The sequence below is a fragment of the Lissotriton vulgaris genome, unplaced genomic scaffold (genome assembly GCF_964263255.1).
Source record: "Lissotriton vulgaris unplaced genomic scaffold, aLisVul1.2 SCAFFOLD_867, whole genome shotgun sequence".
In the NCBI taxonomy this organism is placed as follows: Eukaryota; Metazoa; Chordata; class Amphibia; order Caudata; family Salamandridae; genus Lissotriton; species Lissotriton vulgaris.
The window spans coordinates 199,147-224,164 of NW_028249106.1; the positions used below are offsets into that span (position 1 = coordinate 199,147).

A 25,018-nucleotide genomic window follows, 5' to 3' on the forward strand; every position below is an offset into this window, starting at 1 on the left:
TGAGACGAAGTCTAGCGCGCTGAAGGCAAAGGTCAGGGCAGTCGACCCGAACAAATCGGCGCCGAAGACAGTCGACACCGACAAAGTACTCGGTGATCCGAAGGTTCTCGAGCCTCCGCGTCGACAAGACAAGGCCAAGAGCGGAACGACCCACGAGTCCACGCCTGGTGGTGCCTCGAAGGATTCTGTCGAGTCGACGCAGCCGTCCGCCTCATTCTCGAAGCAGGTGGCAGACTCCCTAAAGCGCATCAAGGACCAGGCCTCAAGTGTCTGGCCTAAAGATCCTCCACCTTCGAAGCCTGCCGATAAACCTCAGAAGACATCGACGCCCATCCACTTCAGGCTGCCGCCGAAAGTGGTGCCGAAGGCTTTCGCCCCTAAAATGGCCACCGACGTGCCCGAGAAGGTGTCCTCGGGGCCGAAGTCAACAACAGTGGTCCCGGCCATAAAGCATAGACAATCCTCGTTGGAAGAGCAACAGGAACAGTTTATCGATGCCGAGACAGGCAGACTTTCTCTTTATAAGCGGAAAATCGCCCCGGAACAGCCAATGGAGTCCTATAAAATTCCACTGAAGAAGAAAAAGGATTCTACTTCGACACCTGTTTTTGTAGAACCGGTATCTCCACGTGGCCATGATGTCTCACCCACTTATTCAGATGTGGACACTGTGGAAGGTGATCATGATGAATACAGTTATCCTGTATACACTGATCCAGATGATACCAATGAACCCTGGGCTGCTGCTGCTGACCCAGGTAATCCTCACTCTACCCCAGACACTCAAGGGTATGCTGTGAAAACGTCGCCTACTGAGGATTCAGCAGCGTTTAATGCCCTCATTGAAAGGGCAGCTACGAATCATGACCTCCAGCTCCATGCTGACCCCATTGAAGTGGACTTTCTTTTTGACACCTTTTCCATCTCAGAGAGGACTGTCAAGACTCTGCCTATGTTGAAGGGTGTCTTGAAGCATGCTGGGGAAATCTTTAAGGAGCCTCCAAGAGCCAGGGTGATAAACCCCAGAATTGAAAAGAAGTACAAACCGGCGCCTGGAGACCCTAGTTACATTAAGCGACAGTTGCCATTGGACTCTCTTGTTGTTTCTAATGCCCGGAAGAGGGCTAATTCACAAACAACGGGTGATGGTCCTCCCCCAGATAAGGAATCTAAGGTGTTAGAGGCATCAGGGAAAAGGGTAGCAGCTCAGGCGGCCAATATCTGGCGCATTTCAAACACTCAGGCACTTCTAGCCAGGTATGACAGGGCACATTACGACACACTTGAGACCATGTTACAGCACCTGCCAGATGAATACAAAGAGGCAGCTGAGATGCTCATCCAAGAAGGGAAGCTCATATCAAATGCTTCTATCAAATGTGCACTGGACGCAGCAGACACCGCGGCCAGAGCTGTTAACACTAGTGTCATGCTGAGACGACATGCCTGGCTCAGAATCTCCGGGTTCAAGCCAGAAATACAGACCACCATTCTAAATCAGACAGTAAACCCTGATCATCTATTTGGCCCAGAGGTGGACACCACCTTGGAGAAAATCAAAAAGCCACTGAGACTGCTAAGTCCATGGGGGCTCTACAGTCGCAACAGTTCCGGGGTGGTTCTTTTCGTCGCTCAAGCAATAGAGGTGTTTCCAGAGGCCAGCTCTCCCAAACCACACAGTACTATAAAGGTGGCACGCAGACCACATACACCAAACAAAGTAGAAGTGGATATCGTGGAAACAGCGCCAAAGGCAGAGGTCGTGGAAACAACAACTCCAGATCCTCCGCCACTAACAAACAGTGACGCCTTGTCACTGCCCCGACCACGAAACACATGTCGGGGGAGGGAGACTTCAACAGTTCCTGCCAGTCTGGAAGTCCATCACCACAGACAGGTGGGTCACGCAGCTTATCCAGTACGGTTATTGTCTGGAGTTAATATCCACTCCACCCAACATACCCCCAAGACCCCGTTGTATGTCCGCAAAGCATTTGCACTTATTGCAGCAGGAGGTCCTCGTCATGCTGCAAAAAGGGGCAATCGAGCTCGTGCCTGTGAAAGAAAGAGGCACAGGAGTTTACTCACTGTACTTCTTGATACCAAAAAGGACGGGTCCCTCAGACCCATACTGGACCTCGGACCCCTCAATCAGTACATTCTGTTGGAGCACTTTCACGTGCTGACACTGCAGCAAGTCCTACCGTTGCTCAGTCAAGGGGATTTTCTCACAACTTTAGATCTAAAAAATGCGTATTTTCATATTCCGCTGCACCCGTCACACAAAAAATACCTCCGGTTCACCATCCAAAACCAACATTACCAGTTCAAGGTCCTACCTTTCGGAGTCACCACGGCACCCAGGGTGTTTGCAAAGTGCCTGGCGACGGTGGCGGCACACCTAAGGAGACGAAACATTCATGTCTACCCTTATCTGGACGACTGGCTCATCCAGGCAAAGTCAGCCCAGCAGTGTGCCGCCCACATGTCCCACACCATTCACCTTCTTCACGATCTGGGATTCTTACTGAACTACCCAAAGTCCCACCTGCAACCCGCCCACATACGGCAGTATCTGGGTGCGACGATAAACACTCTGGCAGCCACAGCACAGCCAAATTCAGTGAGGGTCAGCAGCATTCAATCGCTGATACAGAAATTCAGACCTCAACACTCGCTTCCAGGACGAGTGTTCATGCAGTTGATAGGCATGATGGCCTCCTGCATCTCCATAGTCCCGCACGCGAGACTACATATGCGTCCACTTCAGGAGTGCTTAGCAGGTCAGTGGACTCAGGCTCACGGACAGTTGAAAGACCTAGTGTTGGTGACCGGTTGTGCATACAACTCGCTGCATTGGTGGAATCCACAAAACCTTTGCAAGGGACGACCGTTCCTGGAGCCTGTGCCACAGATCATTCTGACGACGGACGCTTCTCTCCAGGGTTGGGGAGCTCATGTACTCCACTACACTGTTCAGGGACTATGGACACCACAGCAAAGGAAGATGCACATCAATGTTCTAGAACTGATGGCTATCTTCATGGCAATGAAAGCATTCAAGGTACATCTGTGCAACAATGTCGTGTTGATCCGGACGGACAACATGACGGCCGTGTACTACATCCAGACGCAGGGAGGTACACACTCTCCACAGTTGTCTCATCTGGCTCAGAGCATGTGGAAGTGGGCCATTCAAAGGAATATCTTCCTCAATGCGGAAAACCTCCCGAGCAAGGACAATCAGATGGCGGACCTGCTCAGCAGGTACAGCCACCAAATGCACGAGTGGGAGATACATCCATCAGTACTCCACCCGTACTTCCTAAGGTGGGGTCATCCAGAGATAGACCTGTTCGCCACAAAGGAAAACACCAAATGCCCAAGCTTTGCCGCCAAGTTTCCACACCCACAGTCGCAGGGCAATGCGATATGGATGAACTGGTCAGGCAGATTTGCGTACGCTTTTCCCCCAGCACCTCTAATACCGCTGGTGGCACGCAAGCTGAAGCAGCTTTCGATGACTCTCATCCTGGTTGCTCCAACGTGGGCTCGCCAACCATGGTACACCACGTTTCTGGAACTGCCCGTGGTACCGCATCAAAGGCTGCGCCTCACACCCAAGCTTTTGACGCAGAGCCATGGCGACATTCAGCATCCAGATCCGCAACAGCTCAACCTGGCGATCTGGCTCATGCGGTCTTAGAGTTTGGCTACCTCAACTTACCTCCTGACTGTATGGACATAATCAGGGAGGCAAGGAAGCCCACCACCAGAGCATGCTATGCGGCAAAATGAAAGCGGTTTGTCATTTATTGTGCAGATCACAACATTAACCCGCTGGATGCATCTATTCAGAACATCATTTGTTATCTCTTACAACTGTACAAATGTAATCTGGCCTATGCTTCCATTCGTATACATCTATCCGCAATGGCGGCTTATTTCCAAAACAGACAGCACCTCTCCCTTTTCAGAGTGCCTGCCATTAAAGCCTTTCTGGAAGGACTCAAACAGTCATTCCTCCGCGTACACCACCAGCTCCCAAGTGGAACTTAAATGTGGTCCTCACCAGGCTGATGGGTCCCCCTTTCGAACAACTGCATACATGCGAGATTCAGTTCTTAACATGGAAAGTGGCTTTCCTGATAGCGATTACGTCGCTACGACGAGTTAGTGAACTCCAGGCACTAACTATCCAAGAGCCATTTATTCAAATTCATTCCAACAGGGTGGTGCTTCGCACTAACCCTAAGTTCCTTCCTAAGGTGCTTTCTCAGTTCCATATCAACCAGACTATAGAACGACCTGTGTTTTTCCAAAATCCAGAGTCGGTTACGGAGAGGATGCTCCACACACTTGACGTCAAGAGGGCCTTAATGTACTACATTGATAGGACCAAAGATTTTCGGAAGACTAAACCACTATTTGTTGCCTTTGCGCCACAACACAAAGGCAACCCCATTTCCAAGGCTGGTATAGCCAGGTGGATCGTTAAGTGTATTCAGATCTGCTATCAGAAAGCCAAGCGCACTCTCACCATTCCACCGCGGGCCCACTCCACCAGGAAGTTGGGGGCCTCCATGGCTTTCCCTGGAAATATTCCTTTGGAAGACATATGTAGAGCAGCCACATGGTCTACCACACACACATTTACAAAACACTACTGTGTTGATGTGCACTCCAAACAGCAGGCAGCTGTAGGACAGGCTGTTCTAAAAATACTTTTCCAAACTGCTGCAGCTGGCACAGGCGGCCGCCGTTAATGGAGGGACTGCTATGTATTCTATGCACAGATATGAATTCAGCAGCCCACATGTCTCGAACCGAATATGCTACTTACCAGTATGCATCTGTTCTTGGCATGTAGGGCTGCTGACATTCATATCGCCCGCCCTCCTCCCCGACGCCTGTAGCGGCTGCAGCATTCACACATACTTCTAGCATGGTCATCATTCACAGAGTTTCACTCCATCTTTGCCACAATGGCTAAAAACAATCTGAGGGTGGAGTCGATGCCCATGCGCACTGTAGTCCAGGGGTCCAGGGGAGAAGCCACCTATCTCGTGATACTTCGAAGACTCTTCCAGGACAACAATGTGCAATCATCCGGACCCAACACTAGGCGGCGATCTATGCACAGATATGAATGTCAGCAGCCCTACATGCCAAGAACAGATGCATACTGGTAAGTAGCATATTTGTTACTTCTATGGTACCACCCTCACTAGTATGGAATTTGAACATTTTTCTCACAAGACTAATGGGCCCTCCATTCGAACCTCTGCATAAATGTGAGTTACAATTTCATACATGGAACGTCTCCTTCCTTGTGACTATTACTTCCCTTAGAAGAGTTAGTGCGATACAAGCACTCACTATTCAAGAACCATTTTTACAACAATGCACTGTGTATTGTCAAAGGCATACTAATTTGCTATCACAAAGAAAAACGTACATTATCTATTCCTCCTAAAGCCCACTCTACCCGCAAAATAGGGGGTTCAATGGCATTCTTAGGGAACATTCCCTTAGATGACATCTGCAAAGCAGCTACATGGTCTACACCGCACACATTCACAAAGCACTATTGTATTGATGTGCAAACAAGACAACAAGTTCCTGCAGGCCAAGCTGTACTCAAAACGCTATTTCAAACTACTGCATCAGATACGGGTGGTCGCCGCTAAGGATGGTTTCAGCTATACAATGTATGCATAGTGTGTGATCTGCAGCTCATATGCCTCGAACAGAAAATGCTACTTACCAGTATGCATCTGTTCTTGGCATGTAGAGCTTCAGATCCACACATGCCCTCCCGCCTCCCCGGCTACCTTTATCTGTTCCAGTATTATCTTCTTTAGATTAACCATACTTGGGAATCTTTTCTGTTTCTTACAAAACTCCATTTCCCTGCTGGTGAAAAACAATCTGAAGATGGAGCCGATGCCCATGCGCACTATCATCCAAAGGAGGAGCCCCCTATCTTGTGACTTCCAAAGACTTCTCCAAGACAAAAGCAAGTGCAAACATCCGGGCCCAACACCAGATAGAGATCTATGCATAGTGTGTGGATCTGCAGCTCTACATGCCAAGAACAGATGCATACTGGTAAGTAGCATTTTCCTTCCCCTTTCAAGGACCCTAGTTTAATGCACCTGTGGTCAGTGTTCTTCAAAGCACCAGGCTTCTAGCGTGGGAAGTCGCAAAAGAAACTGACCTCCGCGCGCTGGGGTGGCGCCTATATAGACACTGCACACATCACTTTCGACACAGCTGACAACGGCTTGCGAAGCGGAACGGCACCACCTACCAGTGCTCAGCGTTCCTGCTCCTGAAAAATGTTTGGATTCAGTTTCACGCCTGAGGAATATTCTAGGGTAAAGAATCTGCAGCTAGATAGTCGCTAACAGGTAAGACATTGCCAAAGATGTGTAACTTGTTCTTTGACGGGACAGCTGTGGAGCCCTGAAAGTACGCAGGAACCAACAGACCCTTTAGAGGCTGAAACCCCGATTCATGCATGATTATGTTCATGACTGTGAAATAAAATTATGGTTCCCAGTAATCTTGTGATGTTCCTTGACTTGTCGATCAGCCTGAAGAAGGTTAAAAATGACGACTTCAGCACATGCCTTCTCCGCAAAGGGCATGAGTGTCTTAAACTGCCAGCCCTCCCAATCTTGGTCTCTACTGCCTACAGGCCGACATGCATCTGTGTGATCCAAAATCCCGGATGGTGCCTGTTTCACTGTGCCTACTTATATTGGCAAGGTACAATTCGGTAAAGCCAGTGATCAGGGCTATTTAGGCAGCTAGCCTGGCTCCATCCCTAGGCTGAGTTATTAACATACATATCTGAAGGTCTTTGCTGTCCCATGATAGCTCAGTTTGGGGTTGTGCTAGTCTGAGTTTTTTGGAGAGCATTGAAGCCTTTGTATTGAAAAGGAGAACAACATCCTCATCACAGGGCCTTGTCTATAACCATAGATATGATATTGACAAACCCTCACTGGCCTGTATACATATTATTGGTTGATTCAGACTGGTATTTTGTTGCTAATTTTGGTACCACATTATTTTTTACCAATATTTTACCTTCATAATAAATGGTTAGGAAATTCCTATTCCAAACAAACTTTTTGTAGCTCATTGGGCACTTTATTTTTGGTCTTTGCAGCCTGGTTGGAGTAAAATGAGTCTGGATCCTTTCCCTGTAAAGTCAGTTTCTCCTCTTCCTTCTATCATGGCTAGTTAAGTAATACTGTTATTTGTTTGTAAATTCCTTAATCCATTTTCTATTTAACTTTATTACTTTTATAACATGTACAGCATACGATTTTTTATTATTTGGGGTTGGGTCTACACACCTCATCAAATAATCACAACCCATGTCAGTGTGAACCCTCAAAGTCACTAAATTAACCTGAACTCAATCCCCTGGTCAGTGTGCACAGAGCAGACTAGCATAAATCAAAGCAATGTGTAAAGTATTTATGCAATACCAAAACAGTAATAAAGTCAAAAATCTAAACAATAAAATACCAAACTGACTTAAATGGCACCAAAATGATAAAAGTCCAATGAGAGATTACTTTTAAAGTTTTAAGTTGAAATAGCTACAAGAAGCATTAATTGCCAATGGTATTATACAAAAAAAAGAATGGCTGGGTGACAATTGCGCACAGTTGTGAAGCAGTAAGATGAATCCACGTAATTATAGCTCAAAGGATAAGGTAACGGCCATCCACGTTCACCAGATGGTGTGGAAAACCATACCTTTAAACCAAACAAGCCGTATATCCTGAGCTAATATTCACAATAAAAAGTCCTCAAAGACAAGTTGATCTCCTCAATCTTCTTTTTTTATTTCGTAGCACTTCTTCAAAGCAAAGGTCTAGCTGCCAACACGTGTTTCGTCCTGTATGGTCTAAGCCACAGACTTCCTCGGGGCTAATCAAAACAATCGAAACAGTCTCGGCGAGGTGGTGTCTAGCTAGACGCCTCCTCGCCGAGACTGTTGTTTCGAGACATGCTGCTAGTACTAGATTACTGATGGATAGCAATTGTTGGAAGAGACAATTGGAAGTGGACATATGATTACGTCCTGGATTTGATCAACAGATATACCTTTTGGAAACTCAATATACTAATTCACATCATTATTGCTCATGTCGCTGGTCATTTAAGAAGGTTTTTAACAGTGATTAGCCCTGAGGAAGTCCGTGGCTTATACCATACAGGACGAAACACGTGTTGGCGGCTAGACCTTTGCTTTGAAGAAGTGCTATGAAATAAAAGATTGAGGAGATCAACTTGTCTTTGATGACTTGTTATTGTGAATATTAGCTCTGGATACACTGCTTGTTAAATGCTCACAGTTGACCAGGAACTAGGCGCAATTTGAGACTGCGCATGGGTCGGATACACCAACCCGGTTCATGAGGGCCAAAGATTTACTGTCGGACTTCTTTCATTCCAAATCCATCACCAAAGTACTCTTCTAAAGCCTCCCCACCCCCTCCACCCCCATCACCATAGAGGGGGCACTTAGAAACTCACGGGGAGTCAGGTAGAGGCCAACAGCATGGTTCAGTCCAGGTCCAGTTGACACTGATCAGCTGGGCAGTTTCGGGAAAGGCCTATTATAGCTCATTGTATCCTTGTAGCTTCACAGGTCGGCCAACTGACTTTGGAGGTCACCACTTAGTCCTGGGTACAAGAGTGAGTAGGTCCAATCATTCATGGTTCCACTCAAGTGACATACAGCAGGTTGAAACCACTTCTGTGGTTCACATTTAGCAGTGTTCTCTAGTGGGTGCCTGGAGATGCCACGTTTATGCCTGATATGAGCTAGTAGATAGGAATTACTTCTGGGCATGCCAAACCAATGTGGTAAAAGTTCCCGGGGCAAACACTACTCACCTTGTTCATTTTCAGAATGAGGAAAGTTTTTGGCCACATTAAACTTGGGCTCTGAGGGCTAGGGGTGTGTGTGTGTGTGTGGAGAGTATGTTATGTAAACCCTAGTGTCATTCTAACACTAAAATCAGTTCTGAAGCAGCCACTGTACCAACAGTAAACCCGGAGCCAGAGATCTGGTATGACTAGAGCATGGCTTTCCAGCAGACAGTGGATACACACGAATAGTTTTGGCAGCTAGTTTCATTCCTTAGAAATGTTATGTTAACCCAGCAGACCTGTCAAGCAAGATTTGACACAAGAAGGATATCCACTGGCCCGGCCTACTACTGAGCTCCATGGAATCATCCCTGCCCTTTCAGGTCAACCTGTCCATCAAAGTGAACTATTGTGTAGAATTGGGAGGAATTCACATACTAATTACTGGCTGAGAGAAGTTGGAGAGAAAAGGCAAAATAGGCTCCAGGAACTTCAGCCAGGAAAATTTTATTTTTCTAAAAGTAACTTTTGTTTAAAATTTATTAAACATCTGACTTCACTATTGAATTAGTTGTTGAATAAAATAGTTATTATTTTTCTAGACAATCCCATTCCAGAGATACAGTTTTAGGAATTTAGTCTGTTCTCTGGTTCTCTACATAGGACCGCTAGGCCTGCCACAGCTTGCATATACTGCCCTTCCTGATGGTTCTTTCTTCTTGCAGATTCCTCACCTTATGAACATGCCAGGCATCGTACTGAATCCAGAAATCTTCTAAAAGCAATAGCAATCCAGCATCAGTAGGTGGCGTCACATGACTCCAGTCATGGCTCCCAAAGCCACAGGACACAATGACATCAGGTTTTAGTTTTGACGTCCGTCCTGTTTTTCTGTATGTAACAGACCTAGATATGGAGTACAACTGGCTATTTTGGTTGTTAACAAATTCTACAGTTTATTTTCATCGTTATCAGACTAGGGCAAGTGCCTCTTCCCTAAGTGTCATTGTTAAAACATTGACAAAAATGCTGCAAGCAGGTGTCTTTCTGACCTCCCTCGCTTCCTTCCTCTCCACACACATCTGCATGTGCTGTTGGGGCGGTCCATGATTCCTTTCCCTCCAACCTGTTGGCTTCCATGCGTCCCATGGCTATAAGGGAGTAGAAGGGCAAGTTATACATAGCTCAGTTCCAGTACACCATTTGAAAATTAAACAAAATACTTCTGGGAAGCCTAAAGTCTAGCATGCATTTAATGCAAAAGATAAATAAGCTAGCAAAACAATTACATCAGTTGTCTTTTCAATGGGCCAGAGCTTACGCCTAAAATCCATTTGAAGCATATCAATATAAAATCTATAGATTTCAGGTGCAGTTTTATACATTTTCCTCTTTGCACAGCTTAGTTTAAATAAATATGTGCTTGAAACTGTTGCTTCAATAAAAATAATTGATGAGCAGGAGGCAGGATCTTCTCACGAGAAAGCTTGCAAGAGGACCTTGGAAAATATATTGACACACATACAGGTGCTGACGCCACTATTTTCTAAAATTCATGCTTCATGGTGCCAATCCGCTGAAAAAGGGTACATGACATAAGAAAATATGCAATTGTACAACACCAAATAAAGCGGTCTCTGGACCTCAGATTCATAAAACTACGCATGCATGTTAATTTTAACGTTTTTTCCTAAAGCTATTGTGAGAGCATTGCAATAAAGTAATTAGCCCCTTCGCTGCGGCTGCGATTTTACCGCTGTACGGTAAACTAAAGAACAGGGCGGGCCGTGACGAACCCCAGCCGTCATCAGCACACGCCCACCGCGGGGCGTGACGGCTGGGGTTCGTCCCCAGCATGGGAGGGGTTAAATAATTCATAATTGTAAAGATGAAAAAAATGCAACGTTCCTAATGAAGCATTGACCATAAAGCCCACAAATAGATGGTTCTACTTTCTCAGCCTCCCTTTTTATTTTGCCGGAAGGCAGCATCCTTCACAGTAGTTTAATGGAATATAGACTTCTACCTACAGCTTTTACATCCTTCTCATGGTCTTCATCATCCTCAAAATTTTGTGGGCATGGCTTTTATTTGCACAAGTATATAGGATGATACACATTATTAACTTTATTAAAACATACAGAGTAACACAAATTAAAATGGCAGCACTAACTATTTGAATGAATAAAATATTTATAAAATATGCAGCTGTCAGACAGACGTCCCGGCGCCTACCGACAAAAGGAGGTCTCTTATCCTGGGCTAACCAGATTAGCTGAAAGAGCCAAATCATCAATTGTTTCTTGAAAGTTCATTTAATAAATATTTCCCAAATATTTAACTGCAAAGCATTCCAGAGTCAGGAGGGGGAGAGGGTGGTCTTAAGAAGAAAAGAGATTGACCACCTAATCTGAAAGAGACACGTTAGTGATAGATTCCTTACCTTAGAATATCCCCAGGCGTCAGACTGGATCCGGAAATTTTTGCGTAGCAATACCCCTGCGCGCTGGTAGGCGTCGTCTGCGGCTCCGCGTCCGTCGTCGGCGTCGTGAGCGCCGGGATGACGTCATCGGAGTATATAGACGGCGCCCATGCGCGCTGACGTCAGTTCTTCTTTTTTCCGCGCCAGCTAGCGCAGATCCGGAAGAAGCTCTACCCCCAGTCACTTTTTGACTGAAAACTTTTTCGATCTTTTTGATCCTCTATTTAGTCGATCCTCGACTATCGGTGCCAGGGATGCCCGGGTTCAAGCCTTGCTCGAAGTGCGGCCGACTCATGTCGGTCACGGACCCCCATCGCCGGTGCCTGAAGTGCTTAGGCTCGACCACGACGATCGGACCTGCTCCGACTGCCGGGCCCTGACGTCGAAGGCTAGGCGGGAGCGGTCCCGCAAGCGTCTCGAGCTGAGGCAGTCGGCCCCGCGCCGCTCCAGGTCCCGGTCCCGGTCCCACGGGAGGTCGAGGGATAGGTCGCGAGGTCGGAGTCATCGACGTTCCGGAAGTGGACACCGATCGTCTGGTTCCAAGTCCTCAGCTAAGAGGCATGAGAGGTCGGAGCGACACCATCGATCCTCCGACCCGCCCCGTCGCTCGCACGATGCGACCGGGGACTCGGGCGACACCGCCCACGCGGCTCCGCGGGAGTCGCAAGCGTCGCCGCCTGCCCCACACCTTCGGGTCCCTGGGCACGGCGCGTCGCAGGAGGAGGTCGAGAGGTACCTCATGGCCATGAGGGCCCTCCCTCCTCAGTCGGTTCCCGTGGCGCCTTCGGGCCGATCGGCTCCGTCTGGAGGTCCTTCCGGGTCGGGCGCTTCGGCCCCGACGACGTCGGGTGCTTCGGGCCCGGCGCCGCTGGCGACTTCGGTCCCGGCGCCGCGCGACCTCGCTGGATCCGGCCCCGGATCCGGGACCCCGCCGGTCGACCTTACGACCTCGCCGGCGCCGTCCCTTCAGGAGTCGTCCCCGGCAGCCGATGTGGTTGCCGACCCCAATGCTTCCTACGGTACTGCTCAGGAGTCGGAGGGGTGCCGCTGGGCGCCGATTCCGTCGGCCTTCGGAGAGTTCTATCTCCACGAGGAGGCCCTGGCTGTTAATCCTGGTCTTCAGGAGCCGGGTGACGAGGAGCAATGGGAGGGGTCCGAGGACCCTCTGGCACGTGATTGCCAGTCACATCAGGACTGGACATATGAGCTTGGGGAGGCCAGTGGTATTGACACCTCGCCAGACACTGGATTTACGTCGCCCCCGACTGTGGCTTCGGAGGCGGGTTCTGCTTACAGTGTAGTGTTGACGAAGGCAGCTAAGGCCTTAAACCTTCAGCTCCCCGTCGTGGCCGTGAGGACTAATCTCCTCACTGAGGTCCTCAAACAGCAGTCCGGCTCCGCGGAGCCCCTCCTGCCGTTCAACGAGGCCTTGTGTGACGTTCTTCTGGGCACTTGGTCCAAGCCCGCCACAGGCCCCCCTGTGGACAGGAACGTGGCCAGACGCTACCGCCCGGCACCGGGCGACCCTTGCTTTTTGTCCACCCACCCCACCCCCGAGAGTCTGGTCATCCAGGCCTCCAACTCCCAGACCGCATTCCCGTCGGCCCCGCCCGACAGGGAATCCAAGAGATATGAGCAGTTCGGGAAGAAGGTCTTCTCGTCTGTGAGCCTAGGGCTACGGTCAGTAAACACCAACTGTCTCTTGGGCCGCTACACCCACACTCTGTGGGACACGGTTGCGGAGGTGCTGCCACAATGCCCTGAGGAGGTCAGGGCTAAACTCAGCCAAACCCTTGCGGACGGCCGAGATGCAGCACGTTTTTCTATCCGGTGTGGGCTGGATACCACGGACTCACTGGGCAGGGCGATGGCAACGACGGTGGCGGTTCGACGCCACGCCTGGTTGAGGTCCGCCAACTTCTCGGCCGATGTCCAGGCCACCCTCCTGGACATGCCGTTTGATGGCCGTCGCCTCTTCGGCGACAAGGCGGACCATGCGCTGGAGCGTTTCAAGGACTCCAGGGCCACGGCCAAGTCCTTGGGCCTTACGGCCCCACGCCAGCAATCGGGTGCCTTTCGCTCCTTTCGTGGCCACGGAAGGGGCGCCCCACCACGTACCGTCAGCCACGCGCCGCAGAATGTACAGCAACGCGGTGGCGGACGTGGGAACCGCCGTGGCGGTGGTCGGGGACAGCGGCGAGCCCAGTCCACACCTCCCTCAGCAGCCCCTGCCTCAAAACCTTCCTAGTCCGAGTTTTCAGGCCCATGTGACGCCTGTGGGAGGCAGGGTTCGCCATCACCTCTCCCACTGGCATACAGTCACTTCGGACAGGTGGGTGCTGCAAATTGTCCGAAGGGGTTTCTCCCTCCCCTTCGAGTCTTCCCCTCCATCCATGCCACCTCAATGCCACCGTGTGTCGGGGGATCACTTGCGACTTCTGCAAGAGGAAGTTTCGGCCCTCTTGGCCAAGAGGGCCATCGAGCGCGTTCCTGGGCCAGAAGTAGGACGTGGCTGTTACTCCCACTACTTTCTGGTACCCAAGAAGGGCAAAGGGGGCCTACGCCCTATCTTGGATCTGCGGAACGTCAACGGCTTCCTCCGTACGGAGAAGTTCAAGATGCTCACTTTGGCTCAGGTCCTGGCTGCCCTGGACCCAGGAGACTGGATGGTAGCGTTGGACTTGCAGGACGCCTATTTCCACATCCCCGTCCTGCCGGCCCACCGGCGTTACCTGCGGTTCACGGTAGGCCACGAGCACTTTCAGTTTACCGTGCTCCCCTTCGGCCTTACCAGCGCCCCACGGGTGTTCACGAAGGTGATGGCGGTGGTCGCAGCCCATCTGCGCAGGCAAGGGGTGTCAGTCTTCCCCTACCTCGACGACTGGTTGTTGAAGGCGGGCTCGCCCCAGACAGTCGTCAGCCACCTCCAGACTACGGCCGACCTCCTGCACTTGCTGGGGTTCTCCATCAATGTGCCGAAGTCACACCTGTGTCCCTCTCAGAAGCTCCTCTTCATCGGAGCGGTTCTCGACTCGGCGCAGTTTCGGGTTTACCCACCCGAGCAGCGGGTCCGGGATATTCAGGCTCTGATTCCTGTCTTCCGGCCGTTATCCCGGGTCTCGGTCAGGTTGACGCTGCGGCTTCTGGGACTGATGGCCTCCTGCATCCTTCTGGTGCGTCACGCCAGGTGGCGGATGCGGGCTCTGCAGTGGGACCTGAAGTTTCAGTGGGCCCAGCATCAGGGCAACCTGTCCGATCATGTCCTGATCTCGGAGGGCACTGCGAAGCAACTGCAGTGGTGGCTCACGGACCGCGACTGGGTCAGTGGCAGACCCCTCTCCCTACCCCAGCCGGAGCACGTAGTTGTGACGGACGCGTCCCTCCAAGGCTGGGGAGGCCACATGGGAGAGGCGGAGATCAGAGGCCTCTGGTCTCCGGCGGAGTCCCGGCTCCATATCAACCTTCTGGAGCTGCGGGCGATTCGTCTAGCACTGAAGGCATTCCTCCCCTCTGTCCGAGGGAGCGTAGTGCAAGTGTTCACCGACAACACCACCGCCATGTGGTACTGCAACAAACAGGGCGGTGTGGGGTCGTGGACCCTTTGCCAGGAGGCTCTGCGCCTCTGGCAGTGGCTGGAACGTCAGGGCGTGACCCTGGTGGTTCAACAGCTGGCAGGCTCTCTGAATGCCAGGGCGGACGAACTCAGCCGCCGGTGCATGATGGATCACGAATGGCGTCTGAACTCGGATGTGGCGCAAGGTCTCTTTCGACAGTGGGGAGAGCCTTGGTTAGATCTATTCGCCACAGAAGAGAACGCGCAATGTCAGCAGTTCTGCGCGTTGGAGTTTCCAAGGCGGCACTCGCTCGGAGACGCTTTTCGTCGCGAGTGGAGCTGCGGTCTATTGTACGCCTTTCCGCCTATACCACTTCTGCCCAGAGTGCTGAAGAAGATCAGGCGCGACCGGGCCCAGGTCGTCCTTGTGGCTCCGGACTGGGCACGAAGGTACTGGTATCCCGAGCTACTCAGCATGTCAGTCGATCCCCCGATTCGTCTGCCTCTTCGGGAGGACCTTCTGTCGCAGCAGCAGGGGACGGTCCTGCACCCGAACCTGTCCAGTCTCCACCTACAAGCTTGGAGATTGAGCGGCGGCAGTTGAGGCCATTTGACTTGCCTCCCGAAGTCTGTGATATCATTCTGGCAGCCAGGCGTCCCTCCACAAAGTCGGTATACGCCTGCCGGTGGAACAGATTTGTGGCATGGTGCACAGCAAAGGCTGTGGATCCTCTCTCTGCACCCCTTTCGGAAGTGCTGCTCTTTCTTCTTTCCCTTGCCCAGCAGGGCTCTGCTCTGGGCACTCTTAAAGGGTACCTTTCTGCTCTATCAGCCTTCTTGAGGCTACCAGATCAACCTTCTTTATTCAAGTCCCCTATTGTGAGTAGATTTCTGAAGGGCATCACACACATGTTCCCTCCTGTCCCCTTCGTGATGCCCCAGTGGGACTTGAATCTGGTTCTCACCTATCTGATGTGTGCTCCCTTTGAGCCACTTCATAACTGCCCTCTTCGTCTCCTTACTCTAAAGACGGCCTTCCTGGTTGCCATCACCTCTGCCAGGAGGGTGAGTGAGCTCCAGGCTCTTTCTTCTTCTCCACCTTTCCTGTCTGTTCATCCTGATAAGGTGGTGTTACGTACACGTCCTTCCTTTCTGCCCAAGGTTGTCACGGCCTTCCACATCGGGCAGTCCATCACCTTGCCCACCTTCTTTCCGCCTCCGCACCCCTCGAAAGAGGAGGAGAGGCTCCACCGTCTGGATCCAAAACGTGCGCTCTCCTACTACCTAGACCGCACTCGCCAATTCCGGGTGGATGACCAACTCTTCGTTGGTTACGTGGGCGCGAAGAAGGGAAAGGCTGTACACAAGAGGACCATCTCCAGGTGGATCATCTTGTGCATCCAAGCATGCTACTCCATGGCGAGGAAGGAGCCCCCGGCTGGATTGCGGGCTCACTCCACTCGGGCCACGGCAATGACAACTGCCCTAGGCCGCGGTGTCCCCCTGCAGGACATCTGTCAGGCAGCCACGTGGGCCTCGCTGCACACGTTCGCAAGACACTACTGCCTGGACAGTCAAGTCCGGAGGGATGGCTTCTTTGGCCGTTCCGTCCTCCAGGACTTTCTGGTGTGATATTGGTTCGCAGACCCACCACCGGGGTTGGTATTGCTGGGGTATCTATTCTAAGGTAAGGAATCTATCACTAACGTGTCTCTTTCAGATGCACAAGTTACTACTTGTGTAACGATATATCTGTAAGAGACATTAGTTAGTGATAGATTCCTTACCGCCCTCCCATCCTCCCCGTTCTGCGAACCGATATTTAGGGTTAGGGTCATCCCCTTTCAGGGCCCTAGTTTCATGGCACCAGTGTTAGTTCTATCATGGCTCTGCGTATCTGGCGCGGAAAAGCTGTGTTATCAGAACTGACGTCAGCGCGCATGGGCGCCGTCTATATACTCCGATGACGTCATCCCGGCGCTCACGACGCCGACAACGGACGCGGAGCCGCAGACGACGCCTACCAGCGCGCAGGGGTATTGCTACGCAAAAATTTCCGGATCCAGTCTGACGCCTGGGGATATTCTAAGGTAAGGAATCTATCACTAACTAATGTCTCTTACAGATATATCGTTACACAAGTACTAACTTGTGCGACAAGCCCGGCAAATGCTTGACTGTCAGTTCAAACATGTTTGCGTTTTAAACTGTTATAGTAGGATGATACATTTGTAATCTGACTTTCAGATAACAAGGTCCTCTGTTGTGAACTGCTCTGAAAGTGAAAAGCAGACATTTAAAATGAACGCGCAGATGAAAAGCGAGCTAGTGAATGTTTTTTAATGGCTCAGCCAAGGAATTCCTAAACGGAGCCTAGTTGAAGAATCTTTTACCGTCTGTAGCCGATGCAGGAGATATTTTAGTAGACGCAAGTAGAGTATGTTGGCATAGTCCAGCGTGGAGATATTAGAATGAACCAGAGTTTTCCTCATAAATTCTGGAACTAGTTTTAGAATTATATATTTTATTAACTTTTTAAAAGGGCAAATCAGACACCTGTCACTGCTTTCTCTTAACGCACAAAAGGTCATTCATAATCACGTTTGACCCCCAGATTCTGGACCTCCTTAGCCAGAGCAGGAGGAATGCCTACTGTGGATGGCCACCAGGCTGTGGACCAAACCGAAGGGGAGCAGCGAAAGAGTAATACATCAAATTTGGCTGAATTATGTTTCAGACAGCTGCTATTTATCCACTTTGCAACATTAATCATGCAAGAATGAAATCTATTCCGCAGTCCACTGTTTACCTCGAAAAGGAAACCATAAGGTGCGTATCATCAGTGTATGACACTCCTTTTGGACCAAAAGTCTGAACAAGCTCTCCTAGAGCAGCCATATATACATTAAACAATGCCCTGTGGAACTCCTTGTTTCAAGCCCTTTGGTGAAGACATGAAGGTGGGAGAGAAACGTCTGTTTGAAAAACCTTCAGCCAATCCAAGGCCGATATGCATATGCCACAGTTTGCTAGACGTTGTATCGGTGTCCGGTTTCCAGATCCTAGATACTATGGCTTGTTGAAGACACTGATGATTAAATAACTCATTAAAAACCAGATTTCATAGAAGTAAGTAGAAAGACTTTCACGTAGCTCCTTAGAGGGTGAATTGCCCCTAATGCAAGCTTTGGGAATCATGAAACATTAAACAATTTTGAACATTTCTTTAGAGCTGGTAGATAGTGTAGTGATTTGTGCTGTAATATTTGCTTGTGCCTTTGGAATGGCTGCATGATTGAGCGTAAGAGCTGCCATACAAATCTCTGTATCTGTAGCATCATAATTTGTCATCGCCCACTAATAGTTCTAAGTGTTTACATTTAGTTTTTTGGCTGCCAGTGTACTATTAAACCAGGGAGCTAAGGACATAATCTAGCTGATGCATTAGATTAAGCTGGGGCATTAGTCATTTGCATTAGGCAACCAATTATTGATCCCATTTGCATTTTGATCTAAATTCCCCTTAAGTGCCGGTGAGTCTTTAGTAAGATAATTTGCTAAATTAGTCTCATTTACATTATACTAAGGGCATGAAATATAAATCTGAGGCTTATCCACAAGGTCCCTAGGCTGAAAAGAGACAAGGAGAGGGAGCAAAAAAACGGGCCAGTCCGTGAGGTAGTAAATCAGGTAGGTTGGTGAAATCAGGTCAAGAGAGGTTCTTCTGAATTTTTAGACCAAATTCATGGGTGTTGAACTTAATAGAATATGTACTTGTCCATGAGGCAGCTTGCTTCATAAATCTACCTGTCCTGTAACAAAATCCACTTGTCCCTTTGATGCCATGTAGTGCGGCGACAAATTATGGCAGCGTTCTCATATAAGAGCTCTGATATAGCATCTCTGATGTTGCCAGGGCTCATACCATATTAGTGTTTGAATGCTTGCAGTCACCTTATTAGCCATGTTTCTGCAGATCTACATTCTTGGGCTAAAGGTAGTGGTAAGCAATAGTTCCAGGGTTGGAATGCCCTTTTTGAGCCTGTGCAAACCTACTAACTTGAATCTGTTAAGGGTTGTCAACAACTCTTCTCTAATCTTTTTCCATACTGAGAAATGTTGGAAATTTACTCCTGAAAATGGCAGACGTAAACCTTCTTCGAGAGTTAGAAAAGAAGTAGTTGGAGGGAAAGGGAACTTGCAAACACTCAGATTTTTGTATGAGCAAATCTACACATAAATATTTGCTCATGCTAAAATCCAGACCACAAGTATTTTCTAGGACTACTATTTCTTGTCCTACGTCTGTAAATTCTTGGGAATTCACGAAAGCCGTATAGCTGCACTTAATGCAAGGACATTTACTATGGGTGCACTTTTGAAACTTTCTTATAATAATTGGGCCCCTAATTTGGTCTGGCGTTAACTATTACCTTTTGCGTTTATTAAAATTCTGTCTCTCTCTGTATCTGCTGGCTTCACTGCGTGTAACAGCATTCTGCACTTTCACAAGGAGCATATCGGCACACAAGTAGTTTTGTTCAGTGCCAGTAACTACCGTGGCAGTGTGTGCGTTTTGAGACCAAAAACAATTTATACTTTTGCCAGTGCTTGTTATAATGGTGAGGGCCCGGCAGCTACCACACCAATAGGGTTTTACAAATACCATGCCAAATCAATTCACACATTGACAAAACTAAAAATCTGATCAGCAGTTTCAGACCTACTGGATTCGCTAATGCTTGTTTATTTTTGTTTCCCATAATGTTATTGAGACTAGTTACACTGATTTTCCATTATGAATATTTTTGGGTAATGCTAGCATGAATCAACACGTTACTAAATGATGCTGCAAAGAAATGGCACCTGAAATTTTACAGTAGTTTAGCAAATTGTTTTTTTTCCTGCTTTCATTTTTTTATAAACATTTTATTTTGAAAGCAGAGAATCGTTAATCTTGCTTTCAAAATTCTACTAATATTTGCATCAAGTCAGAGAGCATTCTGGGTGCATTGTGCATAGCTTCATATTGCTAAACTTTGAAAACGTGTGTACACATTCTTGTACTGGAACCACTGTCAGTAGTGGAGTCTGAGCATACAACATTTACTTGGAGCGCTCACCCTAATAATAAAGGCTCTTAATTAATGAACCATAAATACAAGTTTAAACAGCATTAACATGGGCAAAAATATTATCTTAAGCACAGAAAGTGCCTTTCCCTGGTCCATAATGTGGTACAGGCAAAATGGCAGCCAGAGGGTTTATGCTGAAGGGGGTTGGACCTACGTGTCCCAAGGACAAAATACCCATGAAAACGTGTTGCCCTTGACACCAAACAATATGTCCTGGGCGTTGGGCTTTAGGAATTCCACATCCCTGATTAATGTAAGACAGAGCATCAATATCTTGAGACATACCCACACTTGTACATAGTTAAGCATTAAAATTAAATTGGCCCAGAAAGGTAAACTTGTACACTGCTAGTGGCCACTTCTTTGAAAATCTTCTGTACGAAATTTCCCATATGTGTTGGAGACCTATAAACTAAGGCTCACAAACGCCCCCCTTTGATGCCATGAGGTAATCTAAGGCCATTTTGTTCTATAGGAGCAATTTGTTTATGGACATCTGATTTGTATTCAGACTGAGCACAATGGTGGTTGTATTCACTGCTTACAATATTTCAGCGTTGCGTCTCGTTTCCCAAATAGCATACATGGGACTGAGAATGGAAAAGAATCTGTTCATTTCAGATATTTCCCAGTGGCCCTGCCATTTCTGGAGCGGATGAACAGTTTTAGACTGGTAAAAACCCGGGGTTCAGGCAGAGCACTGCAAATAAAGTACCCAAAGAGTGTTTTTGGAAAAAATTGAGTAGGACACAGTTCTAGAGGTTATAGACTTTGAATCTCCTCCATACTGGTATGGTATGGTGTTAAACAAATGTAGACATTAAGAAGGATATGCCCATTTTATCCTTGGGACTGAAGCCTGTCTCTCTCTACACCCGAAGAGAACTGTGATTTGTTAGTCTGATTATTTTGTACCTGATACTACACAATACTCTCCAGCGGTTTTGAAGTTGAAGTTATTTTCTTTAGAAGAGAGGACTGGAACCAGGTGGTTTAGGTTTATTTGGCAGCTTGTTCCCTGGTGGTGAGATTGGTGCCCAGATCTAATCTAAGTGACTTGGCATTCAGTGAAAGTTGCACTTCGAAGCTGTAATGGTTCATGTCATTGAGTCAGATTTAAGTCTTGTTTCGTATGTATTGTTCGTGGCAAATAACAGGAATTCTATCTGTGTGCATCAAGCTCACTAGGTCTTTTCTGCCTCTGTGAATGTGTTGTTTAGGACTTACTGGAGTAATTGACTGATCTCCTGTGATTTTATCGCCAAGAGAACGCTGAAGAAATGTTAAAGGGAAGGTCACTTCCAACCAACCAATCTTTAAGCATGGGCAGAGATTAATAGTGTATCTGTTCATAACTAATGCCTTGAAATATTCGTGAGAACTTTGTCAAAGTCTTAGCTCATTTCTTTAAAACTACATTTTCAAGAAAGCATGACCTTTGATGACTACACTTCAGCGAGAAGGAAACTGTAGCAAAAATGGAAACCTACTATTAACCCCCATGAACACTGAACTGATCATAGTAGTTACTGTTTGAGGATAAAACTCTGGTTTTGTGGCATACCAGCAGCTTTATGCACCTAATAGTAAAAGGAACAGCATTATCATCCTCAAACGTTACCACTAGTTACATTGGACTGGGAGTGTAGGGTAGCATATTTTCACTATTCACCAAAAGAAAACAGAATATTTAAAATCTCCTAGTATAGAGTCCTGCAATATGGCCTGCAATTAACCTTGCATGCCTTTTATAAAATACCTGACAATGATGATAGCTTTCCATTTTTAGCAAGGCATCCTTATCAAGTCATACTTAAATGTAAGGCCCATTAAAGTCAACTTGCATCGAAAAGTGATTAAAAACCAGCAAATAGAGGATGCTCAGACTGTGGAAAAAACTCGACATTCCAGAATCAGTCCAGTGCAATTGATGCATTAATAGGAAGAAATCCTGGACACAAGTGTGTCCTTTATAGCAAAGATTATCTTATGTACCTAAATTGCCATCACCTTTAGGCAATCTTTTATCTGGACATCAAACATTTTCTCCTGTCATCTATGATGTTGTACATCATCTTAGTCTCAAAGGTCAAACTTCACAAACAACCTTTTCACAAATGTATGGAGTATCTATGGTAGTATCGTACAGAAAGTTGGTGTGACAAGATGTCCTTCTGACCCGTTGCCTTTACACTTTACCTAGCAGTGCAGTATATCCTACACGACTCAATTCCCATGGCTGCCACTTGTAGCAGAGTCTTCAGTGACTCTCTAAACTAACAGCTCAAGCAATTTACTACACAAAGGAACAATCGCACACATCACCTCATAAATGCTGGATCTTAAAAACAGTGTGTCTAGCTTTCAAGTAATTCTTGTAACCCATTACACCAATTTTCATTCTGAGCCAGAACAATAATAGCACAACATTGCAGTTTTCATGGATCGCAGATCTGGGTGCTCCTCAGCTTGGGTATTCTCCTACCCGCAGGAAAAATGTCAGTGGAATGTCATGAACAAAGGCATGTATGGCATTAACAAGCAGGCAAGGAATTTCCTCCATATTTCTCTTGCAGGAGCCATGCAAGATCTGGTGCGGTTTGCTAGTTTCTGAGTTGCCCAAGTAAAGCTATCCATTTGCTTGGCATTCAGATCATCTACAGTTAAGACACAAATGGTTTTTGAACAGCAAAGGCTTTCAAGACTTCTTTGCGGTCTAACAATCTCTGCACTTTACCTTGCTGGCTACTATATGAAGTGGAAAATGACAAGACCGGGGGGAGCGGGTGGCAGGTTTGGGGGGGTGGTGGTATCTCCAGGTTCTCAGACCATCCATAAATTCAAGGGGAGTGCCTTTTCTCCTAACTAGTGACGAGCAATCCTTTATTCTCTTTATTACATTCTTCTACTCCCCACGGCAGTCATCAAGATGAAACAACAGAAGTCTAGAATTGTTCTATTTGCTCTTGACTAACTATGCCAGTGGTACGCAGATGATCTTCTCTTATCCCAAGAGCCAAACAGAAGGCTTCCAGCCAGGCTGAATCTCTTATCCAAGTTCTTAGTTATGGTCCCACAACAGAGCGTTCCATGGCTGAACTGTATAGCATGAATACGGGTAACTAAATTAAGGACACCGCATCAAAATGTATCTTTGGAAGCTTGTGCCTTGTAGCACTATTCTGCGTTTTATTAATTTTATTTGTTTTAAATATTTTGGAGTAGTTTCCAATTCCGTATAATTTATAGTGACTGAATTTTAACCTAAATTTCTTTTTTAAAATATACAAATCAAATAGGCATGTTGACTATATGCATAATAAAAAATAGTTCTATTTAAAATGTGCTACATGATCCTTACAACGCATCGACATATTCGTCTGTTTTTAAATGTAAACAAAATTCAATTGATGAACTATATAATAGGTTAGATATCTTCTTACTTGTGTGAAAAATAATTATGTACTGTAAAGGGTAGATATATGTGCACTTATAAGGCTGAATTATAGCACGTGTATTTTGCTGATTTTCTTTAAATGTTTAACTCCTTTGTGTCTTAATTGGATTTAGTATGATGGCATTGCTCATCTCATGCCTGTGGTGGAGTCCGTGCACCCTACATCATGGAGGCAGGGCTTGCGCAAAACTGGCATTGTTCTTGTCCCCAGTAAGGGAGGAGAGTCTATGGTGAGAGCTTAATATCTTGAAAGATCTGTTTTAGGTTGCTGAGTAACCAGTTCAGTTAACACACTGAGACTATCATGCATGGTTTTCAGTTGGGTGTGGCTTATTAATATTTTGCATTTCTCGGTCACTGTGTGATTTTTTTTTTCTTCTAAATTCATTAAATATTTCTAACCTCAGAAATTTCAATGTCGTAATAGGTGTTTATGCAATTCTTCTTATACTTATAAACCATCCATAAAACCACCCTCTAAAACAGTTTGGATAGCTTTATAGTACATTTCTTGAACTGTATCTTTTTTCCTTTTTGCAGATCCCGATTCCAGCCAGTAAGGTTTCGCCTAGGGATGAAGAAAGAAAAGATGAATCTCCTGCATCTTGGAGGTTAGGTCTTCGAAAGACTGGTAGTTATGGAGCGTTGGCTGAGATAACGTCAGTAAAAGAAGCTCACAAAGAAAAGGACTCAGCAGGTGTTATGCGTTCTGCATCCAGCCCAAGGCTATCCTCCACTATAGACAACAAAGAAAAGGTACTTTCTTATTTTACATTTGTTTCACTAAATATATATTGATATTCACCATCACCTATTTATTTGAATCAAGCTTAAATGAGTTTTTATCAGCTCTATATAGTTGGAAGCCTCCCATGAATTTGTGTGCTGGAGTTTTTTGTCCGAATGATTCGGTATGTCTGCCAAAACAATGTTGCTTATGGACAAATCATCATATATCTCAAAGAGACCACTTTTTTCTCTTTCAGGGAGTTGTATTCACCTAGAGCCCATTGTTGTTTTGGATATGGCTTTTGCTTTAGAGATGTACATAGCGCACTCACATTTTTCAGGTTCTTAGAGTGTGTAGAAATTCCCGGCATCCCCACATAAGCAAGTCTCTTTAAAATTTGCTCTCCATCAGAATTTCTATTTTTTTCCTTATTTTTAAAGTATTCACTCCCAGATTTACCCCACTGTTTACGCTTTTTCGAGCGCTATCATTAATGAATAATGCGTACACAACTCTAATACAGCTCTGTAACACGTTGAGACTGATTTGTATGTTGTTTCATCCGTAAATGGGATCTAAAATTGAACAAGTGGCAGCACTTCTTATGCTTCTAGGCACCCTTTTTTTCCTTTCATTTTGGAATTCAAAACATGCATATGATTCTAAATTCTCTCTCATCTCTTAGGTCTAATCTTTAGGTGATTAAGACAAAGAAGTGCTTCACATGTTTTGATATCATTCCTTATTTGTTTAGCCTCAG

General features: G+C 47.0%; 1 protein-coding gene across 1 annotated transcript in view; it reads left to right on the plus strand.

Moving 5' to 3' along the window:
- The window catches only part of PPP1R12A (protein phosphatase 1 regulatory subunit 12A), a gene marked incomplete at its 5' end in the record, with an annotated part of 839,509 nt that overhangs the window by 185,952 nt on the left and 628,539 nt on the right, over positions 1 to 25,018 (plus strand). The window contains one exon of the mRNA XM_086950257.1: positions 24,069 to 24,284. Coding sequence (XP_086806383.1) covers positions 24,069 to 24,284 — 216 coding nt within the window. The remainder of the gene's footprint in view (positions 1 to 24,068; positions 24,285 to 25,018) is intronic.